This window comes from Nannospalax galili, unplaced genomic scaffold (genome assembly GCF_000622305.1).
Source record: "Nannospalax galili isolate Female #2095 unplaced genomic scaffold, S.galili_v1.0 scaffold139, whole genome shotgun sequence".
Taxonomy (NCBI): Eukaryota; Metazoa; Chordata; class Mammalia; order Rodentia; family Spalacidae; genus Nannospalax; species Nannospalax galili.
In genome coordinates, this window is record NW_008345884.1 from 7,808,942 (window position 1) to 7,819,299 (window position 10,358).

Consider the following 10,358-nt stretch of genomic DNA (forward strand, 5'->3'; position numbering starts at 1 on the left):
GTGTATTTTAATAATGAAATGGAGATCTTGTTTAAAGGTTAAAACCCCATTTAATTTTATATCTCATAGAGTTTATACTGAGTACAATATTGTATAACTGTATTGAATCAACTGTAAACCTAAAAATTTACAGACAATTTTGAAAGAGATGCATCTTAGCTCTGGAAATTGTTATTGAATGTGTCAATGCTGTTGTCATGAAATGCTTCTTCTAATTATGTGGTTATTAAATAAATAATTCAAAAAAGACAAAAAAATAGGTTACTTACCATTGGAAGCTACATAAATTTATTTAAATCCTATGAAAATAATTTTGGTGCTCATTCTGAGGCAATAGATAATGTAACAAAAATATGATTTGAGGCAAGGAATTAGTCAAAATATTGAGAACATTAATGAGAATAATAAAAACTTCTATGTTATGAAAATAGCAATTAGACTTAAAGGTCTTGTCATCAAAGGCAATATTTGCTTACTGGTAACCTTAAAATCAATGCCTTTTCTTTGTATAGTTTTTACTCTAGGAAAATATATATTGTTTACTTTTATCTTAATTCCTTATCACAATGATTTTTAGAAATGAATGAGCTTCAATATAAAAATAATGGTAAAATTTCAAGAGAGAATAGAAACTTTCAAAACTCATAATCATACCATTTAAAATAGTATAATGAGTTTTTAAAATACTGTCACAAAAAAAAATCCAAAACCTTCTTTCAGTGAGTATTTTCAATGACAGTCCCCAAATCTCCTACCCATCCACCCCCCCCCCAAAAAAACCTCAAAGATTAGAATTTTAATTTAGTGGGAAGAGCCTTAATTTCATCTACTGGGTTTTACATTATCTGTAACAGACACAATGGCTGTGCCCTCCCCTGCCCCAGAGGAGGTCATGAAAACATGCTTTTGAAAAGTGACTTGGGGGCAGGCAGACTAGACTAACCAGCTCTGAGATTAAGAGAGATGAGAGGAGACGTGAATAAGTCTATTCTATCTTCATTTTCTTCCTCTTCCTCCTTTTATGTGAGAGGTGGATTTCTTGGTATGTGACCTTCTATTAAAGACTAAAGCAGTATTATCAGTAGTCTGAGAGGATATAGAAAAATAAACACAATGTCTCTGACTATACTCGCATAAAATAAGATATTGTGTCCTCTGGTGACCAAAATGTTATGCGAGGCTGCACTTGGCTAATCCCAGGGGGCGGGGTCCTGTAATACAGTTCAGTTTTCATGCTGCCTACCTGAAAATACTGTCAAATCTCACAGACTGAGAGTGTAATTCCACAACTCTGTGTCTCTCTTGCCTAACTTTGCACTTCCCCTCACTCTTCCCCCATGCCCAGGATTATTTGCAATCATTTCTATTATTTCTAAAAATAAACTTTTTTTTACAGAACTTGCCTTTCATTTTTTTTTTTTTTTTTTTAAGACTTATGTTTCCTCTTAATAGTTGTAAGACTCAAGTTTGGACTCAAATGTTGGGAGACAGGATTTTTTCATTGCTCCCTATTGTGTCTAGGCATAAGACCAGAGGTAATGAAAACCAGAAGATTTCCATTTGCTCTACTTTTACGGGCTCTTTTATAGGTTCAGTTTTAATTTTGTAAATGGGGTTACTGCATCTGAAAAAAAATGACGCCACGACAGGTCACAGCAGAGCATTTTCTACAGGGATGACTAATAACTCTCTTCTCTTTCTTTTCCAGTTACACCAGCTACCCTTGGCAAAGCATCCCGGTTTCTGCAAATAATTAATCCAGGCCTGAGGACAAGTAAGAATTTCTGTCATTTACTAACTCTCAGTGATGCTTTCCATGTGTCGGTGCATTTCGAGCTACTCTGCTTTATTTGGGATAGTGGTAACAGGAAAGTGACGGAGACGAAATTTCATAGACAGACAATGTGTTTTCAGGATTTACTTTCAATTTCTCTATAAAGCCACTTTTTCATCTTATTTTTCTTTTGCTTAAATGTTAAGTGTGGCCAAGTTAATGGGGGGGGGTAAGAAATTATTTATTGTGAATCAGCAAATATTTGTTGAATTTAGGAAATCGCTTCTTTTTACAAATCCTTTTTTACATTATGGTGACTACTACCATTTTAAAATATTTATATAATGCTTGCATTGCATTGGCAGAAGGTAAAATTTGTCTCTTCAACCAAATTGCCTTATGCTTCAAAATACTGCCTTAATATAAGTTTTTTATTCTCTTCCAAATGGCATTGTGAATCCTCTTGTCTTTGACAATGTCTTCTATATTCACAAGACTGAACTCAGTCAACTCAGAGCAACGCTGCCACAAATCCTCTAAGCCCAAACAGTTTTCTTGCTTTCTGTGCTATCATGGCATTTTGTTCATTGTTCTATAATTTTACCTCCTGGGATTTTGATTATCGTGTGTGTGTGTGTGTGTGTGTGTGTGTGTGTGTGTGTGTGTGTGTATGTGTCCCAGCTTTTTATTTAGGCACTGGAGATTCAAAGTCTTATCCTTATGCTTACACAGTAAGCACCTTATCACCTCCCTACCCCCAGTCCTGGCATTTTAGTGTTATATATTAGCACAGTGTATAGAACACAATGGATTCTATGGACTACAGAAACTTTAAGCCAAAGATCATGTTTTCTGCATTTTCTAAAGCCCTTATAGCACCTTTAATTTCCTGATCTCCTAGTAGTAGGTGCCTATTTGATTAAATTCTACGGATTTTTTTCCATATGAAGTACATACTAGAGTCCATTTCATACATATAGGGAAAAAGTATCCCTAATTTATTTTAAACTGTTGCTCTTAGTATTAGAAGTTATAGGGTCATAAAACCGTAATTTGGATCTTATGATTAAATTGTAAATATTTTATTTTGTTTTATGAATTTTAATTGAATTTTTGTATATTTCATACAGAACATCGTAATCATCTTTATATCCCCTTCCCCACTGGCCCCCTCCCATAACCCCCACACACTGGATTTCATGCATTCTGTCATTTGTGTTAAGGTCTATCATGTCAGATTAGCAAGTTAGTGTCCCCAGATGTCCCTCAGTGCAAGTTCATCCACTGAAGTCTAGTCAGCCTATCTAGAGTCCCTCCCTTTAAGAAGATCAGCTCTTCCTCACCCAATAATTCTTTGACTAAGATTGAGGTCTGCTGCCTATTTCCACAGTTCTGTGCTGGGTTTTTGTCTGCTTGAGTTTACATGAATCTTGTGCATGCTGACACCATTGCTGTAGGTTCATATTCACCAGGTCCCAGGAGCCTGTAGGACTGTATTTCCATATGGTCTTGCACCTACTCCCTGGCTCTGCAAAGTAAATTTTTAATGTGAGATTTAAACATCATTTCTTTGGAAATGACCCAAAGTAAGAATTGATACTACTTTTAATAAACGTCATCCATTTGTCATTTGTGCCAGATGACAAACCCTTTACAACTCTCCAGTTTTAAAAGGATCAAATATGTTAATCTGCTCTCTAAAACACAGGAGAGTTTAGATTTTTAAAAGAAAGAGAGAGAATAAAGGAAAAAAGGAAAGGAAAGGAAAAGGGAGGGAGGGAGGGAGGGAGGGAGGAAGGAAGGAAGGAAGGAAGGAAGGAAGGAAGGAAGGAAGGAAGGAAGGAAGGAAGGAAGGAAAAGAAAAGGTGGATGTTAAACACACATACACACAAAAATATTAAAACTCGAAAACTATAAAATTCTTCTGGAAGTCCAAGCTTTCCCTCATTTCTCAAGAATATGTCTGAAGGCTACCACTGTTTCTTGTGTTGAGTTTGTGGGGAAGAATGTGAAGATGCTGTTAAAACAGGACTAACACCTTGTCCCAAACAGTGGCACACACCAAAAGCAGCTAATGGAATCAAATTCGAAAGCATGGGGGAAAAAGTCAAGTCCAGTGCACTGAGAGAAGGCAGAATTGGGGCTAAACTAGTGGGAAGGAGATCTATATCAAGTCTCAAATATCATGCCAGAAATCCCCAATCCTAAGAGATTGTCCAAGATAGTCAAAATACTACATGGGAAGGGATCTGACATAAGTCTTTGAGTTATGTAGTTTCTTGTCTCAGTCTGGCCAGGATGTAGCACATGATGATTGTAGCATAAGTGGGTTGGCTTGGATGTTGATGAATAAACAGGAAGGAAGGAAAAGAAAAGGTGGCTGTCTGGTTATGTTTAAATTATCCAGCAAATTTTCATTCAATAGACCATATCACCTGTTGTTGCTTTCTGTAAGAAAACATGGAGGAATCATTTAAGAATGTTTTACTCATGCATCACATTGGAACCATTCTTTACACATATGCATTATACATTGTTCTCTGTTTTCTCTTCAACTGATAACATGATTTCTCCAAGCTATTTCTTTTGTCAAGTCTCAAGACCTTAGGAGCTTAACCATGTGCTTTATTGAAACCCAATGTCTAGATATGACAGATGAGTGCCCATCATTTGGCATTTGATGAGTTCCTGTTTGTAGTGAGTAAGAAGACTGACTCAGGTCTAGTAAATAGCATATTGTGACATCCTCACAGAAGGAAAGATCCTATCCCTTTCTACCTTTCTTTATCAAACATCTTCCTTCTGTCCTAGGGACGATTTGATAAAGCAACTCTTCTTATAGACAGTAGAAGGACCTCATTTTTTTCTAATGAAGCACATGAAAAGCTAGTGCTCAGCATGAAATGTGCAAAGAATACACAATTATAGTTACACATTTCCCATGTGCTTGGCCATAAACTCTGACCAAAGCAAAGCCCCATGAAAAGAAAAGAAAATCAAAACACTTTCTGGGATTTGGCAAACATTTAGGCCAACTGTGTAAGATTTTATTAAACACACAGAGAGAAGTTTTAAAATGATTATGGAGCTTTCTTAGGGAATATTTCTCATCATTTCAAAAATCTATCTTTTTAACTGAATTTTCCACATATTACTATAAAAGTGTGAAGTTTGTGATCTGGCATCCCATCCTCAAAATAAATATATTTTATATGTCCAACTACAACAAAATGTTAGATTTTTCACTGGCTTCTCTATGAAGCATTAAGTGCTCTAAAATTATCTGAGAACAAACATTCTGAACATAAACATTGACTGAGGTCAGAGTTAAGTTTTGTTAGAATTCCAAATGATTAGCAGATGAGACAGGCAAAGAAATGAATTCCTTAAATTTTTTAGAAACTCATAATTTCCTTTTACAGCCGTGAGCTGCTTTCACTTTTGAGTAAAAATACTTTTATGAGACAAAACCTTAATTCAGTGAACATCATTTTGCTTGTTGTGTCCTTGTGCATTCTCAAATGCTTTCCTGTTCTAGATGCCTAAGTTTTCCTTCTATCTCTTATTTTTCTTTATTCCAAGAGTCCCTGTTACCTATGGCCACATTCCTGCCTCCTTCTGATACAACAATTCCTCGGGATTAGTTCTCCTTTGTTTTCTAAGTTATAAGTAAATGCATTTCCTAGGTGTCTTAGTTTCTTTTCCTGCTGCTGTGATAAAAATACCCTGACAGAAGCAACTCAGGGGAGAGTTTGCTTCATCGCACAGTTTAAGGGTACAGTCCACCATGACAGAGAAGTCAAAGCAGCTGGTCACGTCACATCCACAGTCAGAAAGCAGACATCAATGAATGTGTGGCAGGTTAGCGTTCTCCTTGTTACACTATTCAGGACCCAAGCTCAGGGAACAGTGCAGCCTACTTTAAGTGTGAGTCTTCCCCGCCTCAACTAACCTAATGAAGATAATCTCTCACAGGTCTGTGAAGAGACTAAATAATCCCTCAGAGGTATGCCTGGAGGCTTGTCGCCAAAGTGATTTCTATCATTTTCAATGAATACTAGTACTAGGCATCCAAGAGATTTTACAGTGTGAATCTTATGTACTTTTGGAGCCTGTCTTCTTTCTGATCAACCTCTTATTTGCCATAGTTTTCTAGAGAAGCAGAACCAATCTTATACACATATATGCATATACATACATAGACGTAACTATAAAAGAAACCCTATTAGTTTAGAGACTGTATAATTCAACAGTGGCCATCTGCATGCTGTAGATTCAAAAAATCCAGTACCTGTTCAGTCTAAGTAGCTGGAAGCCTCAAAAGAAGGAGAATCAATAATGCAGTCCCAGGCCAGACCAGTGACCACCTGAAGACTCTCTTCACACCAGAAGACTGAAGAAGCTAGAGGCTGATGTCCACAGGTGATTATAGCCACAATAGATGCACTTACTCAGGGCCTGGAGAGGTGGCTCAGCAGTAAGAGCACATACTGCTCTTGCAGAGGACCTGAGCTCTGTTTCCAGCACCCATGTCCGGCAGCTCACCATGTCCAGCAGCTCACAGACCCTGTAACTCCAGCTCCAGGTGATTGTATGCTCTATTCTGGCCACTGAGGGTACTGCACTCATGTGCATATACTCATATACAGACACGAATTACACACATAATTTAAAATTTTCAAAAACTTTTAGTTGCACTCACTCAGAAAGGGAGTAGCTTACATGCACCAGTTGGTTTTCTTCTTCTTTCAACTTCATTCCACTTTCAGGGCAGCTCTTCTTCCCTTAGTTGCTGTCCTACATGTCAGTCCTCTCTAGAAATACCTTCACATACACATCCAAAAGTGTAGTAAGCTCTTAGGTATCTCTAGTCTGATAGAGTTGAGGATCACAGTAAGCCACCACCACTCTCATACTTCTGTTTCCTGAATTGTGTCATCATACCTCCTGTACCAGAATTTGCTTCCTCTTTCCTCCTGCTATGGGACAATCCTTCATGGATTTTTGTTCTTTCAGGCATGTTTTTAAATATCACTATTGTGCTGGATAGTTTCAGTTATCACCTTGACATACTTGGATGGAGGGAGCCTCAAATGAGGAATTTCCTCCATTGGGCTGGCCTGTGGCCATGTCTTTTCTTGGTTGCTGAGTGATGTGGGAGGGCCCAGCTCCATCCCAGAGCAGGTTGTCCTGTGTTGTATAAGAAAGCAGGCTAAGCACCCATCAGAGGAGCAAGCCAGTAAGCAGTGTACCTCCACGGTCTGTGGTCTGTGCTCCAAGTTCTTGCCCTGAGTTCCTGCCTTGGCTTTGCATGATGATGGACTGTGAGCTGTATAAACCCTTTCCTCCCCAGGTTGTTTTTGGTCAGTGTTTTTATCATAGCAATAGAGAAAAAGAGAACAAAGTTTCCCCAGAGGATACACGCTCCCATCTTTTTACAAGGAGAAATTAGATAGCACTGTGGTTTAAGAATTTAGTCAGCATTGACTTTAAGTCCCTGTTTACCTCCTACATGTCTGTGCCATAACTTTTCTGTGCCTCATATCTTTCTTTTAGGCATCATAATGACATTTTAATTTGTTGTTTGAGATTTTATACAATGTGGGGTTTTTTGTTTGTTTTGTTTTGTTTTTTCATCTTTTTGAGACAGGGTCTCTGTGCTGGATAGCTTTAGTGTCAACTTGACACACCTGGGTTGAAGGAGCATCAATTGGGAAATTGCCTTTATTGGACTGGCCTGTGGCCATGTCTGAGGGCATCTTCTTGATGAGTGATGTGGGAGGGCCCAGCCCACTGTGGGTGGTGCCACCCCTGGACAGGTGGGCGTGTGTTGCATAATAAAGCAGGCTGAGCAGGGGCCAGGGGAGCAAGCCAGTAAGCAGCATTCTTCCATGGCCCGTGCTCCAGATCCTGCCTCCAGATTCCTGCCCTGAGTTCCTACCTTGGGCCCCCTGATGAACTGCGACCTGGAAGATGTAAGCTGAATAAACCCTTTCCTCCCCAAGTTGGTAGTGGTCAGAGTATTTTGTCACAGCAATGAAGAAACAAACTAAGACAGTCTCCCTGTAGCCCCAGCTTTCCTGGAACTCATTATGTAGACCAGGCTGGCCTTGAACTCACAGAGATCCACCTGCCTCTGCTTCCCAAGTGCTGGGACTACAGGCATGTGCCACCACGCCCGACTAATACAATGTGTTTTGACCCTTTAACTCATCCCTGTACCCCTCTCCCACTTTTCCCTCCAAACTTTCTGTACTCTTTTTTGATCCTGCTGAATTCACTGGGCACTGTCAGTATGTGCATGGGTCATAGGGCATTCCATTAGAGCAGGGCAGCCTACCCAAAGACAATGGACTCTCCCTTCTCCAGCAGCCATCAGTTACCATTAGGTCCTCAGGTAGGACTTCCTGAGCCCATCTTCCATCCACGCTGGAATTTGGGCGAGCTTAATCTTGTGCAAGTCTTATGCATGCAGTCACAGCTGTTGTGAGGGCATTGTGCAATAACCCCTTCATGTCTGGGAAACACTCTTCTTAACAGTCCTCCACTACCTCTAGGTCTTACAATTTTTCTGCTCTGTCTTCCGTGATGATCCCTGAGCCTTAGGGGAGAGAATGTGACATAGATGTCCCACTTAGGGCTGAGCATTCTACAATCTCTTATTTTCTGTACTTTGACTGGTTGTGAGCATCTGTATTCATTGCTATCTACTATTAAAAAAAAAAAAAAGCTTCCATAATGAGGATTGAGAGATGCACTAATCTATGGGTATAAAGAAAAATATTTAGAGGGCAATTTAATATTATGTCCATTTAGCAAAAATAGCTCTAAAACAGATATGCTAATAGTAGCTACACCATTAAGGTATTGTGAAGAGCATATTTATACAGAGTAGTGACTGGCCCCTTTCTAAGTTTACATGGTATCCATTGTATTCTCTCCTGGCTCTTCTTTTACTCTGACATCTATTAGATTGCACTCTGTGGAACTATCCCACTCAACCATAGCACAGATCATAAAACCATCATTTGGTTTAGCCTAAACTTTTGTTCACTTTCTATCCTCTATTAATAAATTGCACTGTCCTTAAGATTATGAACTGGATCTTATAAATCCTTGTGTCTTATAGAACCCAAGTGCCTAGAATATGCTGACTGCTTGCGCAGTAGTTGAATTTTATACTTGCAAAAAACTAGAAGTCAGGTTCCACCCCCCAACACTTACGCTTTCTCACTGTTACAGTTCCCTTCACATCCTTTATCAATCACTTATGAAAGGGAGGAATAAGGATCTACAGAAGAAGACGTTTCTCGTATCCATTGCTGAGCATACATACAGTCTTTCAGAAACTCCCACCGAACTTCAACATCTGATCACTGAGTTAGTGTCACTGTCTGGTATGGGTGTATGTTACAGGAAGTCTCTATGGAATCATTATTGTATCCTGACAGCCCCTTATTCCTGACTGCTCCAGAACAAGTGGAACCACCTCTCGGCTTCACTGATCTCACTATGCAGCCCTGGCTGGCCTAGAACTTGCTATAAAGACCAGGCTGGCTTTAGACTCAGAGATCCACTTGCCTTTGCCTCCCAAGTGCTGGGCATGTGCCACCATGTCCAGCAGGATTATGTTTAGTGTGTGTGTGTGTGTGTCTGTGTGTGTCTGTGTGTACACCACATGGCACATATGTGGAGGTCAGAATACAACTTTCAGGAGTTGATTCTCTCCTTCCACCATGTGAGTTCCAGAAATTGAACTCAGATCCTCAAGCTTGGTAGCAAGTGCCTTTACCCACTGAGCCATTCCTCCTGCTACCCTCAGCTTTAACCTCTGTTTTTATTCAAATACTTTCCAATATAAAGAATTCATTGGCTGACAATACAGCTAAAAGTGGCACAACATAAGGAAAGTATGCCACTGCGCACAGTGGGTCTTAGCATGAGATGCAGCATTGCTTTGTTGCAAAGGATTGGAGTTCTAGACATGCATTAGAAGGCACCACTGAAATTAGGTTCTGACACTGAAGCTGACTTTGAATTCTTGACAGTCTGCTTGTTTATAAAAGATTCAGTAACGATTCAGTAAGTAAACAGAGATTCTTGTGATCCTTTTTAAGGAAACCATGTTTATGTTGGCTTTCTCTTGCACCCAAATGAGTGGTAAACCCTTCCTGACTCTCATGCAGTACTAATCTCCAGATGATGCCCAACAGCCCAGCAATGCTGCCCATCCCTCTTCCTTGCTTCTCAGAAATAGGAGGCAGGCAGGGAGAATTATGCAACTCATACATGGAGAAATGGAAATACAGACAAGATGGCTTACCCAGCTCTCTTACAGACCAAGCAGAGAGTGAAGAAGATATTGTGAGTGCAGTGCTTAGTACCTGTCCTTCGTTGAGCAAAATGAAGAGTAAAGCCCAGTGTGGTGAGACAGCACAGAGTGAGAGTAAAGCCTGTGATCCCGATTGGGAAGTGGGAACCTGAAGATCAGTAACTCAAGGCCAGCCTCAGTTATGTAGCAAGGTCATGGCCAACCTGGGCTATGTGAGAGAGACCCCGTCTCAGAAAGTTTAAAAAAAAAAAA

The 10,358-nt window shown here is 39.7% G+C and overlaps 1 protein-coding gene across 5 annotated transcripts in view; it reads left to right on the top strand.

Moving 5' to 3' along the window:
• Positions 1 to 10,358, top strand: part of Ghr (growth hormone receptor) — a 309,166-nt gene that overhangs the window by 227,046 nt on the left and 71,762 nt on the right. For all 5 annotated transcript variants that reach the window (XM_008842104.3, XM_017800343.2, XM_029567818.1 and 2 more), the window contains one exon: positions 1,709 to 1,774. In XM_008842104.3, coding sequence (XP_008840326.1) covers positions 1,709 to 1,774 — 66 coding nt within the window. The remainder of the gene's footprint in view (positions 1 to 1,708; positions 1,775 to 10,358) is intronic.